Genomic DNA, 19,823 nt, shown 5'->3' with positions numbered 1-19,823 from the left:
CAAAACTCACCAAACTGTACACCTTAAATGGGGGCATTTTATTTTATGTAAATTATAACTCAAAATGGATTTTTTTAAAGGCTTTTTTTGGTTTAGAATTAGGCAGTATTATCTCTCTTTTCTAATAGGGAAATTAAAGTCAAGAGAAGTAAAATGATCTGTCCTAAGTAACCTCGAAGCTCAGCAGTTTGTCCAGAACAAAGCAAAGGATGCTGGCTCTCAGCCCATTTAAAGTATGCTGCTTCCTTATCCTGGCTGAATTGTTCCAATGGTGTGTATGAAGTGAAATTAACTTCTCCATCCAGCTCTCCTCAATGGGCCTGTATACATTGTTATAAGGTGTATTCATGCACTTATTCTTATGATTAATACTTGTATCTTAACCACTGGAAACACTGGCTCAGTGGTATGTTTGAATCTGTTTATGGTAAGCCGTCTTGTGCTCCTGGTTTACTGCAGTGGACTATGAGTTATGTGTTTTTTATTATAAGCAAGGCATGACAGTGGCAAGAATTCCCAGAACTAATTTGTCTTTAAGGAAACCCACTGGATCCTCTTATTAAAAATGACGTAAGCTTTCAAACCATTTACATGAAGCATGTATGAATAGTAGTGAAAAATGAAAAAGAACGTGAAAAAGTACCGTCTACTACTTAGAAATACACTGTTATTAACGTTTTAGAGAACATGTTTTTTTAAGTGTCTCTCTGTTTATATGTAACCTGTTTTTTTTTTAATTCAACAAAATGATGTAAAATTCTTTACATATTTTAACCAAGTTCCCAGTTATTGTTGGACGTTTAGGTTGTCTCCTGTTCTTTCCATTTTGGAATGAACAACCTCATTCATGTTTTCCTATTTGTCTGATTATCTCCTTACGAATACATTCCTTGAAGCAAAATGTTAGCAGCTGTATTTGAAATTATTAAAAATGTTCTGAGCTGGTAAGATGTATCAGACACGGGCAGATTAACACTCCCTGTGCTGCTTTACCACACGCTCTTTCCTTCCCCTTTGCTTTGTTTCACTCTGCAGTTGCAGTACCACGCGGGGCTGGCGTCTGGCCTCTTGAACCAGCAGTCGTTGAAGCGGTCCGCCAACCAGATGGGAGTATCTGCTAAACGCAGACCAAAGGCTCAGCCCACGACCCTTGTCTTGCCACCTCAGTGAGTGATGGGGTTTGAAAAAACTACTTCTGTCCTGGGTGAACTCTACTTTGTGCTTGTTTGCAAAATTGTTTCTTTCTTTTAAAAAGGTATCTGTTAAGATTAGAAACCAAACACGCAGGTAACCTGTTTCGCCTAGATCTTAAAAGAAGCAGTTACAGTGCGTCTCCGTAGTTTACACAGTTTATGTGTGACTTCAGGCTTTTAAGAAACCTCATAGCTTATTCTTTGTTTCCTTGTCACATTCCCGCAGTTGGCAGCGCGTACGTGCACTTGTCCTTATTTTACACATGAGACAGCCGAGGAGCACATTTTGATAAACTGCAGGCCTTCTGGAGAATCTGGTCGAGCTGGGATTAGAATCAGTGCTAGGCTCACTCATTCTTTTTTAAAATCGTGATATATGTGATCTTCTTTTTTCCCAATAGGAGAGAGAACAGACACTGTGAAGTGTATAGCCTCATGGCTTTTTCACATATGTGTACCTCCAGGTAGCTCCACCTGGGTCAAGTCATGTGGGTTGAATTAGGGGTCCTTCCTTCTGTGCCCAGCCTGTATGTGTGCCACCACCCTCCTTCAGTTTGACACTATTCTCACTTCTTGAACAATTAATTTTACCTGTTCTTGAACTTCATATAAATGGAGTCACACAATATGTAATCTTTCATATCTACTTTTTTCCATTCAGCATAATATCTGTTAGATTCATCCAGGTTGCTTGTTCTTTTTTGTTGCTGTGTAGTATTCCTTCCAATGTGCCACAGTTGATTCTCCCATTTACCTGTTGGGTGGTTCTTTACCAGAAGCCCCTGTGGAGGAGGGCCAGGACTCCCTCAGGGGTGTGGAATCAGAAATTGAACACATCGTCTTTGCTGGTGGCTTTTCCATCAGTGTGCACACTCCCCTGAAAGGGGCAGAACTCCTGAAAGGCTTGATTTGCACTTTAAACACATTCCCCAGCCCAGCCTTCTCTCCTGTTGTACCTTTCGTTTACATCCTTAGTTACAAACTACATTTTAAAATTTCCTGTCCAAAGGAGTGTTTGCAGATGAGATTCGGTTGTTTGCCTTTATGCAAGATCTCATTTATTTTCTGATTGGTTAGCAAATATTTATTATACCTGCTGTCTGGCAGGCACTGACCTAGGCTCTGGAGATACAATCATGAGGAAGACAGATGTGGTCCCATTTTCCTGAGGGTTTATTGTGGGGGAGATGAAAAACAGGAACCCCTAAAATTAATAAATTCATGATTTCTGGTTATGATTAGTACTTAGGAAGGGAACACTAGGGTGGTAAGGAGCGGGAGTACGGGAAACTGCTTAAAACAGGTGGTCAAGGAGGGCCTCTCCAAGGAGATGACCTTAAGTGGAGACGTGGAGAATGAGGAGGGACGTGGCCAGCGAGGAGCTGGGAGATGACAGGGGAGGACCCTGGGGAGCTTCTCTCTGGCCAGTGGGCACCCTTGGCCCACCATTTCTGTGATTTTCACGTTTTCTCCACGATTACCATTTGCTTCAGGTGAGGATGAACATAACCAACCAGCCTCCAACAAGTTATTTTTTGTCTGCTGCGTGCACAGGTGCCATATTTTTCAGAGACTGCAGGGACAGCTTCTCTGACTTACGCAAGATAGAGTTTTTCACTGTTTGGCAGGAAGTTTCTTAAGGAGCATTATTCTATCTGTTGCTTCTCATGTGTTGCTCTGGTGATTCTGCACATCTTAACTTTCAGTTCTCAAAGTCTGTTGGGCCTTATAACTTGTCATTTTCCCTGCATGGATTGTCTACTGAGACAAGACGTTTGGCGAGAAGTGAAAGACTTTCTAATAGTCCCACAAGACCGGAGCCGAAAGTGTTTGCTGCTGACTCTCTCTCGACAAAAGTCAGCTCTTAGTCCATCTGTTCGCCATTTGTTAATTTGCATTGGCTTGAAACCTGTTTACAGGTGACATGCTATTATGAGGACACTTAGAAACTATTTTAAGCACCAAGGCAATCAACAGACTCTGTTCTCATGCCAAAAAAAAAAAAAAAAGATGTTCACAGCTGTCATTATAAATTTATAATAAATCACTCAAAATACTTAGTTTCAAAGAGAAGAGTGGTTAGTGTGTCCTAAGAAGACAACGTTGAAATGATTTCCTATACTCAGTAGCCTCTTTCCTGTGAAAATTGACTGTTACCTTTTCACATCATTGAGTTTTTTGGACTCACATTATCCTGAAATCCCTTTATAGAACAACTATCCCGTGGCAGGATCTGTGTCTAAAGGACATCCAGGTCACTTTTATTGAGTGCCTGCTGTGTGCCACATACTGTGTTAGATGTCTGGAAGAGAGACACCAGTAAGGTGCAGTGCTGGCCTAATTGGATGATACCTTTTTTTAACCAAAAAATACAACACTGATTTTATATATATATATATATATAGTAATATATATATAAAGTAATAATTGCCACACTAGTTATCTATTGCTGCATAACAGGTTGCTCCCAAACTTAGTGGTTTAACAACAATGAACATAATCTCTCATATTGTCTGTGCACCAGGAATCTGCAGATAGCTTGGCCGAGGGGTTCTGGCTCAGAGCCTCTCACAACATTGCAGTCAGATGGCAGGCGAGGCTCCAGTCATCTGTAAGTTGGACTGGGGTCCAAGGGGGCGCACTCACAGCAGGCAAGCCGGTGCTGTGTGTTGAGGGGAGGCCTCAGTCCCTCCCCATTGTGGGCCTGTCCGCAGGGGGCTTGCGTGTCCTCTTGACTTGTGGGTGACTTCTTCCAGAGCGAGTGGCCTAGGAGGATAAGAACCGGGCCGAGCCTTGCTTTTTTATGACCTAGCCTCAGGAGATATGTCGTATCAGTTCCACCCCTTTCTGTTTGTTAGAAATGAGTCACTGAGTCTGTCTGATGTTCAAGGGGAGGGGATGAGGCTCTCCTTTTTGAAGGAAGGAGTGTTGGAATTTGCAGACATATTTTAAAACCACCACAGTTGTCAAAGAGGAGAGACATTGCACTGAGGGAAGAGTGGCTGAGCCCTTAAGCCCCACTCACTTATTTATTTAGCAAATATTTGCTCAGGGCCTACAAGTGGTTGGTTTTGTGCACTGTGCTGGGAATTTGGAGATGAATAAGATATAATTTTGGCTTTCAGGAAGCTCTGAGTAGAAATAGAGAAACAAACAAGTAGCAGGGGACCACAGTAAAGTGCACCAAGTCCTTAGGACACGACCCTAACATGCCCGAGAAGGCCTTGGGCAGGCTGCTGAGCGAGCCCCTTGGGGAGGCCCAGCCCAGCGTCGCCAGTTTCTCCACTGCCAGCTGTGAAGGATGGAGTCCTTTTGAGAGCTAGGTGCTTTCTTGCATAGGCTTCCAGGAGTCTAAGGAAAGGTTTTATTTCTGAAGGACCAGGCGCTGGGCTCCTCACTCGCCCTCCCCTGGAACTCTGAGCATCTGTTACTGCCGTGGTGGGTGGGTTTCCGCGTTGGCTTGTGTCAACAGTTGGGTGGCACCAAAGCTATTGCAGCAAAACCACCAGCTGTGCCCAAGTGCGCCAAGACCACAGGCGTGGCAAGGACACAGGAGGTTTGTACAGTGTGACACATGGGTGTGTTTGTTGTTTAAATGCAGTTGGCTGGAATAGCAGTAGTCTTTGAAGATGCAGGCTCCCCGCTGAGTTCCCATAGGATTGGTGATTTGTGGGATTAATGATTCATATCTTTCTCCCCCTCCTGAGAAACTTGTAAGACAGAGATGTTGTTCATGATGAAAGATCTTTGATCACATGTTAGCATTCAAAGGGCACTGGTGATGCGACCTCACATCCATGATTCCCGAATGTTCATATTAAGTTAAGTCTTTTGCGGAAGGGCACTGTCATTTTCATAAAGGGGCTCTGTCCCCTGTTGCTGGGTAAACATTGTCGGCCTTTTGACCCTTGGAGGATTGGGATCAGCCTGGAAAATGGCTGTCTTATTTGATTGATCTGTAAGTTCCACACTGAGATAGCTCTGTATTTCATGTATGTCAGATGTGGCCCTGTTTACTGGTGCTCACTCAGGAGGCAGTCTCAGCTTCATGGTGCATTGTTTAGTGTACTTCTGTGGCAACATCAAATACCAGTTTTGATCAGTATGGCCAAGCTGACTGGCTTGTAACTTGTGGATTTCAGCAGCTCGGCCTGATGAAATGCTGGCTTTCAGTGGCAGCTAAAGTGGAAGACTCTTCTGTGTTTCTGTTCTGCACACATGGATCTCATTTAGGTTTGAGGGAAAAAAATATAAATTGCTTTACAGAAAGATTATTTTTTAAAATGTTACCACCACCCCACCTGAAGTTGTGAGGACAGACAGTTCCTTTGTATCATGTTATCTTTTGTAAAGAGGTCCTGCCTACTGAATGAAGGGCACGCTTCCCTTCACAGGCTACCTTCTCTAGTCCTGGCGGTGGGGGCCGGGGGGCGGGGGGGCATGCACTGTCCATGGTCCTAGCCAAGAACAGCCCTTCCGCATGTCCACTAGGTCCAGTCCTCTCTCCCCGTTGGTCTCCTTTTCTCTCCTCCCCCATCAGTACTCCCCTTCTCCTGGGTCATTCCCGGTAGAATGCAAACATGCTTACCCCAAAACCATTTCCTGGAAGGACACCCACCTCGTAATCCCACTTGTGCTTCTAGCTCCCACCTCCTCTCTCTTTACAGCAAAACTACTTGAATGAGTTGACTGTACTTGTCTCCAATATCTCAGTCACCCCAGGCGCAACTGTTCTGATTTCTATCCCTGTACCCCAGATTTGCCTCGTCTAGAACTCCACATAAACGAGTCATGGGGAACATAATATTTTCTTCCTGGTTACTTTTGCTTGACATGATGTTTTGGAGGTTCATTTACATTGTGTGCGTCAGTGGCTCGTTCCATTTTATGGCTGAGTGGTATTTCTTGATGTTCTTTGGGGCCTACGGTGGCATTTCCCCAACATTTGGCATCTGTTTCAATATTGCCTAATAGCTTCGAGAGTGCAGAGAGTCTTCACTTCACACTCCTGTTCTTGGATCACCTACCTCAGGTTTGAGTAATAACAACAACACAAAAATCACATGCAGGGACAAGTGTTGCTGGAAAGAAATGCCACCAATTCAGGAGGTAACAGAGATAATGACACCACATGCACACCTTGGGGTTCCGGTGTCTGAACAACAGATTGCCTTCCGTACAGCCACTGATTTGGTTCTGGGAGTTTAACTAAAAGAGGCTCATTTTCTGCCACTGCCTTGTACACTAATTTCCAAGAAGATCATTGACTTGAAATTACGCACGGTGCTCATACAGGTGATCGGATTCTCTCCAAGGTGTGTGGTAAGTGGTGCTTCTGTTCTTGAAAGGCAGAGGCTCACGTTGTCTTTTGCTTAATGTGAAGCCAGCAGGAATCACGGAGAGCAAAGCAGTGGCATAAACCTGCCCTTGGCGATGGTGGTGAACGAGGGGCTGCTTATCTTGGTCACTGGCGTTTAAACCGAGAAAGGCAGATCTTTGCCAGGATGAAGCGCACGGAACCCGGGGTCTCTTCCTGTAGCTTCCGACCGTTACATCGTTCTCTCTTCTGTTGCTGATTTTCAAGACCTTTTTTACGAGTTTTTCTTTTTTTTTTTTTTTTTCTTTCCCTCAGCCACACAGGTATGAAACTCCAGGTTGCGGATTTGCTATGCCATTACAAAAACCTTGGTAGGGGTGTCACCTGGATAGTGACTGAACGTGTTTCCTTCAGGGACCTGATTTTCTTCTTGATTACTTGGGCTTTAGTTTGCCTTCTGAGGGTCTTGATATTTTGTTGAGGCCAGAACTTGGTTATATGTTGACAAGTTTATATTAAATTCCTCAACTCAGATGGTGATAGGAGACTTCAGCAAGAACGTTTGGCATCCTTTTTATTGCAGTTTAGTTGGTCTCTGAGCACAGCAGCAGTGAACACACCATGAATGAGAAGCAAAGTGGCTCACTGCCGTGAGATTTAGAGACGCAGAGCAGCACTCCCTGAGTCCCCTCCCCCAGGGAAGCTACTGCCCAGGCTGGCTCTTTCTGAGCTTGGGCTAGAGAGCAGAGCAAGTGTGTTGTTGCCTGTATGAGCGTCCCTGAAAGGAAACAGAGAACTTTGCAGCTGTAAGTTCCCTGAGTTTGGGAAAAAGTCATCAAAACTTGAGTAGAAATTTGCCAAATCCTTCTTTCCCCTACTGGCAAGTATTAAGTAACAATATTCATTAAATACCACTGAGAGGCTGTGTAATAAAGAAATAATCCTAGGCCTTGGTGGCTATGACTCTCCAGAAGAGTTAAAATTGAGAATATAATTAAAGATTAAAACATTGTTTGCATTCTAGAACATGGAGAGATCTTCCTCTCCATTGTGGGACCATATTAATAAGGAAGAGATCAGTTTCCAATAACCAGTGCTGCGGAAGCTCGTTTATTAACGTCAGTCATGTTTAAGCCGCCTGACTCAGTACTTCTGCCTTGCTCCTGCAGGACTAGGGCTGTGTCCAGGAGTGATGAGGGTGACCAGTCTTAGCTCAGACAGCTTGTCCACATCTGTTCAGTGTCCTGAGTTTCAGTAGGAGCGTTCCCATGACAAGGGTTGCCTGAATACGGCACCTCAATCCTGTAATTCATCGTATCCCTCTGTTTCGTCAGCGAAATAATTTTCAGGCTGTTAGTTTCAACCAGCTTTCTTGCAAAGGTTAAAAAGTTGGTAGGAACTAGCGTGCCTGGCTTCTTCGTGGTTTTATCACTGTGGCTGGGAAAGGGATGAGAACGCCGTAGCTTGTTGTCCGGCCGTGTTGCCACATGACAGAAGGAAACCCTCCATGGTCGGAGAGCTGGTATTCCGAGCTCCTTGCAGCCGGCCCGCACCCTTAGCCTCAGAGTGGGAGCCAGGGAGAGGCTGGGGCCTTGCTCAGTTGGGCTGTAAAGTTTAACTGCACAGCACCATTTCATTTTCTCCTTCTGCTTTTTGCTGCTGTGCACATTTGTTTGTTTTCCATTTGCCTTGAAATCGAATCCGCAGGCGTCTGAGGCCAAGGGTATAAAACAGGTTCCTGATGTGTCCCGGCCCCTCTGCTGCCTCTTCTGCTTGCCCTTAGAGTTTTCGTCCGAGGGCCCGGAGAAGACGCTCAGTAATAGTTCTTGAAATGTCCTTTTTTATGTGTTTATTGCTCGTGTTATTGGCAGGTGGGGGAGGAAAGTGTCTTTCTCGGTCTGTGTCATTGACTGGAGGAGGAAAAACGTGGTTCAGTGACTGGGCAGAAAGAAGCCTTCAACTCGGGACTCCTGTATGGCTTGAGTTTTGTGGCTCTTCATGACGTTTGCCGCTGTCTGCCTTGGGTTTTGTCACCACTGGAAACTCCTTGGGCCCCAGGGTCATCTATGTCCCCTTCCTGCCTCTCCTTGGCTCAGGTACCAGCCAAATGATCAAGCCCTGGAGGCTGGTTCCTTTCTCTGCTGCCACCGCCCCTCCCCAGCTGACGAGGCAGACCCTCTTTTTACAAGATGTTCTGGGCAGGCATTTTGTGCTGCTCTTGGCTCTCTGGCTCCGAGTAGACTGGAAGTGTAAGTGTTGGGTATTTAAATGGCTGGCAACCAGGTGCAGAAGTGCCTGCAGGTGAGGGTTTGGAGCTGCGGACCTGGCCCTGCTGAGTGAGGGTGGTTGGGGCTGGGGCTGGGGGCTGGGGCAGCAGCAGCGTCCGAAAGGCAGGCGGAGGCCTTGCAGTGGCTGCAGGGAGCGGCAGGCCTGGGGCCCGTGTGCTGTGGAAAGTGGTGTGTTAGGCAGGTAACCAGGTTACAGAACGCAGATAAATAGGGCGGTCAGTCCTTTGCAGCTGTTTAGAAGATAGTTGTTCATGTTACTTATCTTTTATCCCCTCTATTTGGGCAGGAGAGAAAATCTCTGGGAGAAATAAACGAGGAAACCCTCATAAATATTAATGTAAAAATCTGTCTATGGAGAATAAATATAGGGACATTTTGTTTTAAACGCTCCATGTCGCTGTGCTTCATTAGCATGTGTGTTGTAAAAGAGCCTCTTCTCCCCTGAGGGAAGCGTGTTTAGTCCAGCTAATAGCTGCCTGCCGAAGCCGCAGCCTGTCAGGGCTGCCGTGCTCTAGATGGACAGAACCACCGTGCGCCCCGCCTCAGCCAGGGCTTTCCTCGCGTCGCCCGTACTCAGAGGTGCTGGCCCCCAGCAGGAAGCCAGTGGCAAGTCCTGGACCCTGTCTCATTATCTGGACCCTCCGTCTGCGCCTTTGCTTCATGTGCCTGGTCCTTTGCGGTGCCTGTGCGTGTGTGCGCGTGCACACGTGTCTTTGCACTTCTCACTCTGCAGGCGTTCAGACGTTTATCAAGCACTTTGTGCAGGCTAGGCGTAGGCTTGATCAAGGTGGAACTCTTAACGGCGTAGAAGCGCTCCTGTCTGTAAACAGGTAAAGAGCAGGCATTCCATTTTGAAGCACGTTCAGTTGGACATGCCCATAAGCCTTGGGTGAAGCCATGTAATGGACTCGACTTGCTTTAAAATACTCCAGCCTCCCACCTCCCACACGTATTGGAGGATGTGATAAAAATACCTGCTAATTGTTGGAATTGGATCATGAGAACATAATACTGTTGATGAGCTCATTACACTGTCTTACCTACTTTCGTGTATATTTGACATTTTTCGCAATAAAATGTTTTTTTGAAACATGAGTCTAGAGCTTGGATTATTGTTGAAGAAGCAGAGTTTCGGCAGTCAGCAGTGTATGGGTGGCAGGAGAAGTCCTAGGAGGGGGTAGAATCTGCCAGGGGTGGTGGAGGGAGACCAGAGGAGGGCGCAGAGGAGGTGCTGGTGAAGGACACCTGCCCTGCCCCGCCCGGCCCCACCTGGCCTGGCAAGGGGGCACCTCTGCCCTTTACTGCCTGGTTCTGGTCTTGGCCTCACTCTCAGCTGATCTGTCCTGTATTTATCTGAGACCCTTTGTGACATAGACTAAATTTAAGACTCCATGTCTTCCATAGATACTGAATCAAAGAGAAATTGCATAAAACAAAACTGTAATAAAGAACCTGGCCATTAAGCACCAAGTCGAATGTGGCAGCCTGCAAAATCAGTTTAAAAATTGTATTTCATTGCATCCTCTAATTGCATTTCTCCTTTACAAGGTGATTTTATCCAGGAAGACAGCTGTCTAGTGTGGTTATTACATCACTCTGGCCGTACTGGGCAAAGGAAGAAAAGAAATGGGTGGTTGTATATAGTACAGCTCATCAGATAGAAGCTGAGTGTTTTTTTTTAATCCCTCTTTGCATAACAAAGAGCTTCAGCGTTGTTAGGATTTTGCACTGTGCCATTCCCAACCAACGCTGCTTGTAAGTGAAATTCTTTTTTTTTTTTTTCAAATCTTTCTGATCTTTCTTGGAAAGTAATTTTGCGATCTCTTGAGGCGTGTCTCTTTCTTTCTCTCTCTGCCACGTGGATATTAGTAACCCATAGATTTTGGCCCAGAAAGTCCCTATTTAGAGTTAGAATCAGTCAAGAAGCAGTAAGCCAGTGTTTCTATTCATCTGTGATGAAAACTCTTCTGTAAGCTGTCACAGGTGCAGTGACCTCAGGACATGGGGACCAGGCAAGGGTTAGGAAATGGCTTTGTTTCTTAGCTTGAGTCTTTCAGGACAGAAAGGATTTTGATCTGGTGGTACCAGTCACTCTGATAGTCCTCATTCATGGCAGATACACAGGAATTCTTAATAAAACCTGAAAACCCAATATTCAGCCCAGATGATACTTATTTCTAGCTTCTTGAGACATTAGGTATATCATCTCCTCAGGTTTGCTTAGTCTGAAGAGACCAGTCTTTGTCTGTTTGGAGGCAGTTTCTCAACCTGGATGAAGCTCTGAGCTTAGAGCCTGATGGTCTTTAGGATGAGCCATCCAGGTCAGTCCTCACTCTGGGGACATTCTGATAGCTGGATAGTAGTGGACTAGCATGGACTTCGAAGTAAAGGATCCAGCCAGATGTGGGCGCCCAGCCCTTCTCTGGCGATGAAGGAGCCTTTAGGGGGTGATTCCCAGCTTTGGATACACATTAGAATCATGTTAGGAATTCTTTGTGGGGAGAGCTCCAGTCATCCATATTTTTAAACAGCTCCCAGGATGTTTCCTATTTGCACCGGACATTCAGAACCCCTGCTCGAGGAGGGGTGCAAGGAACACTCCAGGGATGGAGGTATCTGAGAAAACAATTGTCAGGACATCTACAAGATGAAGGGAGTAATTGTGGGGGAATACTTGGTAGAGCTTATTTGCTCAAGGCCACAGATGAGAACCTACTTGTATTTAGAACTCAGAAAAGGATGGATCCTAACTTGATTGCTTCTTCGTCAGCTCTCAGATGTATCCAGTGTGGTCAGTACCTTATTTCCCTGACCAGTGTTAGCTCTGTGACTCTTTTGGCCTCAGAATAAGACAGTCTAGTGATACTTTACCTTTTTCCTTTAGATGTATTTTTATTTTATATTAGTGGTTTGGTCCTTCCAGTTAAATTAGTGTCTACAACTAAGCATGTTGCATCATCATTTTGGGCACTTTTAAATGTATGTGTGTAAATCAGAAGTACACAGTTTAGTTTATTGCCGATCTGATGTGTATTATTTTTCTTTAATAGCTTTTTTGAAACAGCTTTATTGGGGTATACAAAAAATATAATAAATTACACATGCATAAATATGCAATTTTTGATATACCTGTAAAACCATCACCTTATCATAATCAAGATAACGAACACATTTGTCACCCTCTAAATTTCCTCATGCACTTTTGTAATCTTGCTTACCCCATACCTCATCCTCACACAACCACTGAACTGCATTTAGTTGCTGTATATTAGTTTACATTTCCTTTTATGTAAATGGAATCATACAGTATATATACTCTTTTTTTAATATGACTTTTTAACTGAGCATAATTATTTCGAGGTTTGTCTGTATTGTTGCCTGTATCAATAGATCATTTCTTTTTATTACTGTATAGTATTCCATTGAATGGGTATACCATAATTTGTTTATTCATTCATCTGTTGCTGGGCATTTTCCTTGTTTCCAGTTTTTGACTATTGCAAATAAAGCCAGTATAAACATTCATGTACAAGTCTTTGTGTGGATATGTACTTTCATTTCTCTTGGGTAAATGCTTAGGAGTACAGTATCTAGGTTATATGGTAGGTGTGTGTTTAACTTTTTAAGAAATTGCCAAACTATTTTCCAAAGTGATTGTGTACTTTTATATTCTAATCAGCAGAGTATGAGAGTTCCAGTTGCGCTGCTTCCTCACCAACGCTTGGTATGGTCAATCTTTTTCATGCTAGACGTTCTAGTAGGTATGCAGTCGTATCTCATTGTGATTTTAACATGCACTTCCTTAGTGACCGATGATGATGAGTATCTTTTCATGTGCTTATTTATCATCTGTATATCTTCTTCGGTGAAGTGCAGAAAGAAGGTTAAGAACCACTGCATGAGAAGGTAGTTTGGAGAATGTAGGTTTCTTTTCCTTTGATGGCTTTGAAAATGCCTTAATGTGGAGCCTGTCCTAGATAAATTAGTATCTATTGCTTGATTCGTGGGTATCTTCAAGTACCTCTGTGCTCATCACTCTACCAGTGGAAATAGTAGTCAGGGGCTGGAGCACCTGAGTGTCCAAACACTGCAGGTTTCGCGGTGCTGCTCCACCCTGTTCGTCTCCCTTCGTGTGCTTGCATCGTGGCTGTGGGTCTGGAGCTGGCTGGTGCCAGGGATAGGCTTTTAATTTAGTTCATCCTGATTTTTCTCTTTTTTTTCTAATTGGTGCCCTGATTTTTCTGGTAGGGATCCTGGTCTCTGAACCACTGGAGTCTAGACTCTTGCTATTCTTTATCTCTCATCAGTATTTGTTTGCAGTCTGTTCTGCTTTTTATTAGTTTTTTAAATTCAACAAATAAAATGCTAGATACTGGATATTGAATGGTAAACAAACCTCCCGTTAAGGAACGTAGAGTGTCTTGGGGAGGTAAGTAAAGAGGCCACTAGAATTCAAAAGAAGGACCTGGAATCAGCCCAAGGGAACCAGGAAGGCTCCCTAGAGGGTGTGACCTCGGAAAAGCTGAAATTTCCTATAAATGGACTGAAATATAATGTTGGTGTCTCATAGCAGAACAGCCTGAGACAGGCCCAGTACCCTCTCAGAGGAAGAGGCAGAGACAAGAGTCTGAGAAGCGGAAACTGCTGAGTAAGGCCGCCCCTTCCCACCTCTTACTCTTCTACCTCACTCTTCTCCCGGAGCCTGGAGTGCTGAAGAGGTGCTGAGCCCTTCGGCTCTCAGAGGCTTGCCTGGGGCCCGTGGCAGCTGCTTGGGCTGCTGTGCCCTGTGGGCGTCACCTGTGGTACTGTGGTGGGAGAAGGATGGGAGACTGCTGTGCCAGCGGGCCTGGGCGTCCGCGCTCTTTTCTCTGGCTCTTCTTCGGAGGTCGGCACCCTCACATGTGATTGTTCTCTTTCCCCTCTCACCTCTGTCCCTGGAAACCTTGGGAGGTTTTTTTGTTTGTTTGTTTTACTGTTTAATAACTACAACAAGAGACTTTGCCAGGCTTGAGATCAAACTTGCAGAAGACTCTAGTCTCTAAACTTTGGTAGACACATCATAATAGGACAGAACAACCTTTTGGGATTCCCCTGCATGCCCTGCCCACAGATAGACTCTGTATTGTTGAGCTGAACCTTCTCATGCCCCCTGCATCCTACCTACCCTGCTGGACTTGGGGCTCAGGCAAAGACATTCCAGGTAGATCATTTGAAGGAGTGTAGCTCTTCGCTCTAGGAACTTTCTTTTTGTGCAACTGCCCTAGTTCCCCACACAGACAGATTTGCTGGGACTTAATGTCCCCAGAGAAGAAACCTAGGGGTCCTCAGCTACAAGACTCAGGAACCTGTCCCCTCTCCAGTCCTAGCCCCAGAAGTGTTTCCCAGGGTCCTGCTCCTCCTGCTCATCTGTTCCTACTTTTACATCTCAGGGCCCCAAGGAAAATATGCTTATAAGTCTCTCACAGTGTTACGTGAAGTTTCATTTCATTTGTGTCGTACTGTTAAGCCAGCATAAATCCCAAGCACAGTAGCTCTAAAAAGATGTTCTTTTCCTGTCTGACATGTAACAAAATAGATTTGGATTTTTTTTTTTTTTGGTTGACTTGGCCACCTTGGGAAAAATAAAATAAAATAAATAAAAGGCACCAAATTTCTTTTCCTTCTCTTGGCCAACACTCCCACCATTTCTTTGTCAGTTAAAATGGACTCCCCTCCCCCAACTGTGACATAAGCAAAACTTGACGGATCAGATGTGGGGGTAGGATTGGTCCTTAAAAATTAACCTCCCCTCTCCTTTAACAGTTTTTTGTACTTTTCTTTATTTTTAACAAAGGGCACTTAAATATTTAAAGGTCTCCGAAGACCAATTAATTCAATGCAGTTCATTCAACAGACATTTAGACAGTATGTGGCACTGTCCTCCCCATTAAGGAGCCTCTGATATTGTTGAGGGACGTGTCTAGGGTGTCGTGAAAACCCAGACCAGGAAGAGCCAGGAGGCAGCTCCTTCTCTCCCCTCGTGTCACTGCGAAGGAAGCTAAGGATGCAGGTGGGGAGGGGTTTTTCTCAGAAAGTCTCAGAGGTTTACTAGTAACAGAGCCAGGACTGCAACCTCTTGACTGTCACGTTCCTCTTACGCTCCTGCTGACACTATGCTGCCGTCTCATGATTTGGTGGGAGGAGGGCAATGGAGGAGGAGTGAGAGGGGAAAAAAAAACCAAAACAAGGTATTTAAAACCTGTGTCTTTTTCAAGGCGATGGTTTGGGGCGACGTCAGAGAACGGCCACCCCGTTCGCTGCTCTCAGATTCCGCACGCAGGGTGCTCTGCTGATGCTTACTGAGTCTTGCACGTGAACCTAGCAGAGGCCACCCAGTCCGTTGCTTCTGGTTCTTTGAAAGAAGACAGGGACAGTTTCAGCGTTTGTGTGCTAAGAATTCCAGTGCTTTCTGCTTCAGCGCTCCTTGTGGCCCTGGAGCTCTGCCCTGTTAGCACTGCTTTTTGGCAGAGAAACAATACTCTGTCAGCCAGGAGGAACAGATACTTCTGTTCTACAAATGAGCCCAGATTTATAGACTCAGAGTTCAAAGAAATGAGATGAGAGATCACCAACCAAAGCCGAATCTGCAGCAAGGGAAGAAACACCATAGGACTGGTTATCAATGAAAACCAGCACGAAAGGCACTCATTTCATTCTTACACTTGTCCTCTCAGAGAAACTTCTACTCTCCTTGGTTTTACAGATGACAACACTGAGGCTCAGATCTTGTCCCGAGTCTCCCAGCTGGGAAGTGGTGGAACTGGGGTTCAGACCTGGGCGCCAGGACTCCAGAACCCACACGTCTGAGCTGCCTGAGGCGGAGTTGTGCCTCTCATTCACCTCTGTCATAGGTCAGGTTTTCTGGAGGCAGACGCTGAGCTGGAGTTGAGGGGGAGTATATTTATTACGATCAACTTCTGTCCAAGGAAGGGGGAAAAAGCCGGACTGGACGAGGAAGACTACAAACTGTGATGCAGGCCTGAGGAAGCCTGGTCCAACCCAGGAGGTCTTTGGAGCGGATGCTGTTCTGCATCATTCTGCCTCACTCTGTCACCAGATGCAGGTGGCTCCAGGATGGCCGTGACTTCAGTGAGGAGGCCCTTGGAGGCTGTCCTGGGTGAGCTGACAGCTGGAGGCTGAGTGCCAACTGCACTTCCTTGGCCTTGAAGAGGGCTTTGCCACCGCATCGCCTTGTCTACCAGGCTCTTTCCAGCCGTGCTTCCGTTACCAGACGGCTCATGTTGGTCTCTGTTGCTGGCAGACTGGACATTCATTGGAATCAATAATTAACATCAACTTTCCTAAGTGCAAGTCCATGCTGTTCAGCCCATTTCTGCCACTGTGGACACTCTGTTGGGGATCCTTCATGCTGACTGGCTGACAGATACTAACTGGTCAGGTCATATTGTCCACTTGACTGTTCAGTGCCTCTTCCATGGCGGGTGAGAACGTGACCCACCCTTCATGTCCACTCCCATGTATTCATCCACAGGACTACGCTGTGGACTTTCCTGTCCTTACCTTCCAACCTTTCCTTCTGGGCCCCTGCCAGTCTGGCCAGGCCACTCCCTGCTGCCTGTGAGCCCGTGCTTGGTCCTTTCTTGTGCCGCGTCTTTTCTCTGTACCAGGTGGTTACCTTGCCGCGACCGCTCGGCGCCCGCCCCGTTGCGAGCCTTGCCCTTGCCGCTGTCTTTCCTGGTCGTCCCGAGTTGAGTCTGTGATGGAGCTGCCATGCGGTTTTGGCTCAAACCCACACACTAAGGTGGCCTGTCTGTAAAGCAAGCTTGAGCTTCTCCTCCTCCTCCAGCTCATCATATGGGGTCCCCTGTGCAACTGCAGACAAGCGGTGGGAAGGGTACTGAGACAGATGGTGGGTGCCCCGGGGCCGGGGGCCTCTGGTGCTGCTTGTGCTCGGTCCAGAGCGCACGGCTCCGTCTCAGAGCTGGCCGTTGCTGGGCCTGTGCAGCCTTAGGGCTCAGCGTCTGACAGCCCCAGAGAGGCCCAGCAGAGACTGTGCTTCTCTCCTTGTGGTACGAGGTGCCGAATGCAGGAATCTGTTTTACGTTAGGTAGCTGTCAAGAACTGTGAAAGGTCTGAGACATTTACTCTCTATTTTTTTTTTCAAACTAAAATGTTAGCTTATCACAGTTACATATATGCTGACACAAGTCCCAGCAAAGGAGTGGCCAGAGTGGCAGCAGGGTCTTGTTGGTGCCCTGAACCCCATAAGGGGTGATGCAGGTGGGCCGAGATGGAGCCTGCACTCAGAGTGGTTACAGCACAGGAGGGGAGCACCGAGCCGGGGTGGGGGGCCTGCGTTGTAAAAACCCCTAAGCAAGATGTTCTTTATTTGCCGGGAGATGTTACCTTATCCCTCAAAGCTACTCACGGCCAACCCAAGCTTGAGAAACGTCCCAGATAAAGGTGGTCGGGGCCTTGTGTTCTCAGCAGCCCCAGCAGATGTGTGGGAGTGTGGGAAATCTTGGGGAGCTGTCTCAACAGTGAGATATCCTGCATGCACCTGGCCTCTGGAGCCCCAAACGTTTTATGAATGTGGAAGACAGAGCTTGTGTCTTCCCAAGGCCTCCAACGACTTAGCCACGTCTTGCTCATCCGCCTTTATCAACATCATGTCATTATGTCATGGTTCACTGTGCTGATCTGAGGGATGTCCAGACATCCAGGTCTCTTCCTTCTATATTATGACAGAGGGTAGAAATTTGCCCTCAGGCAAAACTATAAATGTATACAGTTCCCTGTTCCATGGAAGACAAACTGTTTCTGATCTTTTTTTATTGAAATAGAAAGAAATGCATTCACTAAATCAATGGCTTTGTGTGATCAGAGGCTGTTTTATTCTGCTCTAGAAAAGATGCTACATCTGACATGGGCTGTGATCAGGGCTACTCTCCTGATTGAGCTCTCGTGTGTCTACGGTCTTCCTCCAGGATCCGTCTGGTTTCTGCAGGAGTCAGACTGGCACATTAAATGAGTCCAGAAGTAATGGAGACCACTGCCCCTGCATCTTTTATTTTTTATTTTATTTTTTTTTTATTGATTCATAATCATTTTACAGTGTTGTGGCCCCTGCATCTTTTAGATCATTCAGAATAGTACTCATCTCTGCCATTGCCCTGGAGTGCAGTATTGGTTTTGATTTACTGTCTGGGCTGGGAGACGGGTGGGGCAGGGCAGGGTAGCGTCAAACTTCCACTTGACCTTCTCCTCTCTGGTAGGTCTTACCGCACAGACCAAGGACCTAATGCAGTGGTTGTACCAAGTATGTTGGTCTCAGTTATGCACCACCAGTTGGGTCTGCAGACCCCGTGTACAGACCCAGTATAAACTGGACCTTGGCTAAGACTTCATCTATCACCTGTCTCCCCATGTGCCCCTGCTTGTAGCAGGGAGAGCATGATGAAGCTTCAGCCTCTGGGAATTGGTGTCAGCACAGAGAACTGGTTCTCTATAGCTGACGCTGACCCTGGATGAGCTGAGAGCTGAGGCTGCCTGCTGACTGCGCTCCCCACAGCCAGGCGGCCAGGCCTTCCTAAGAGGGATCTGAGAGGTGTCTCCTTTCTATCACAATCTTCCTTGGCTGTGAGACTGTTACTGTACAGCTGGGATCCAGAATACTGTGCTTAATTCCTGCCCTCTAGTCTTCTTGTACAGGCGCAACCTGGAGATCCTGCAGGTTTGGTTCCAGACCACCTCAGTAAAGTCAGTATCACAATAAAGCTTGTCACTCATATTTTTTGGTTTCCCAGTGCATAGAAAAGTTATGTTTATACTATCCTGTAGCCTATTAAGTGTGAAATAGCATTATGTCTAAAAAAACAATTTACATACCTTAATTAAAAAATACTTTATTGCTAAAAAAATGCAAACCATCATCTGACAATACAGGGTTGCCCCAAACCTTCAATGTATGAAAAAATGCAATATCCGCAAAGCTCAGTGAAGCAAAGCGCAGTAAACCGAGGCATGCCTGTGTAACCTTCCAACGTGGTAAACAGGGCTTGCAAGGAAAAGGCCTGGCCTTTTTTTTTTTTTTTTTAAATGAATACCAACTGATGTTAAATTACTGTGTTGTTTATTACCAGCAAACTGACTGTAAGGCATTGTGGTCGACTCCAGGAACACAGAGAAGCCTTACTCTTAGACGTTTACAGTCAAGGGGATTTAGAACACAGTGCATCTGAAAAATAAACAAGGGAGTGTAGGCTGAGAAAGGAGGTCCTGGAGTCAGTCTGCTTGGGTTTGAACCCTCGGTCTCCTATTTACCATCTGTGCCTCTGGGCTTCTTAATTAACCTCTCTCGTCCTTAGCTTCTCTCATGGGTTAATGGGGAAAATAATAGTGGGACAGCAGTACAGCGTCACTCGGTGGGTGCTAGTTGCTTATTCTGAGTGTTGTTATTCATGGTAATGGTGTGCACCAGCTGGGTGCTGTGGGCCAGGAATTCTGCAGGAGTTGTAAAGGGACAGTGAAGAAGACTTCATGGAGGAGGCAGGCTCTGAAGAGGTACCTGTGGTGGGAATATGTGCATTCCTTTTGAGAGAGGGCACCAAAAGAGATGCAATATTTATAGATTGGAATTCTGTCGATTTTCATCCCTATTTGCATATAACCATCTTCCACATCCGTGTCCTATAAGGTAAAAAGATTCCTGTTGATAGTGATAGAAACAGTAGTAAGGCCCTCCTTTCCTGTTTTTCTCATCAGTTTAAACTCAGATAAAATTACGTCTCCCATCGTCTTGTATGTTTTCTGTTGTGTAAGCACGCGCGCGCACATGCACACTCAAGCGTGCACCTGCACACACACACACACACACACACACACACACAGAGTGTACTTGGGAGGACGTTGTTTCTTTCCAGATAATATCATAAGAATTGGGCAATGAAGAATAATAAAATGTCATAGCAGAGATCACCAAATGAACTTATAAAAAGCTCTGCTCATAGACATTTACGGTAAATG

The 19,823-nt window shown here is 45.8% G+C and overlaps 1 protein-coding gene across 2 annotated transcripts in view; it reads left to right on the top strand.

Annotated features, from left to right (window-relative positions):
- The window catches only part of MED27 (mediator complex subunit 27), a 186,519-nt gene that overhangs the window by 60,486 nt on the left and 106,210 nt on the right, over positions 1 to 19,823 (top strand). The window contains exon 3 of one of the 2 annotated variants that reach the window (XM_006216603.2): positions 1,036 to 1,166. The exons of the other annotated variant lie outside the window; for it this stretch is intronic. Within the exon in view, the coding sequence (XP_006216665.1) occupies positions 1,036 to 1,166 (131 nt within the window). The remainder of the gene's footprint in view (positions 1 to 1,035; positions 1,167 to 19,823) is intronic. 2 annotated transcript variants of the gene reach the window in all.

Source organism: Vicugna pacos, chromosome 4, assembly GCF_048564905.1.
Source record: "Vicugna pacos chromosome 4, VicPac4, whole genome shotgun sequence".
NCBI classification, from domain to species: Eukaryota; Metazoa; Chordata; class Mammalia; order Artiodactyla; family Camelidae; genus Vicugna; species Vicugna pacos.
The sequence above is the reverse complement of the archived record's forward strand: the minus strand, read 5'-3'. Positions and strand labels throughout refer to the sequence as shown.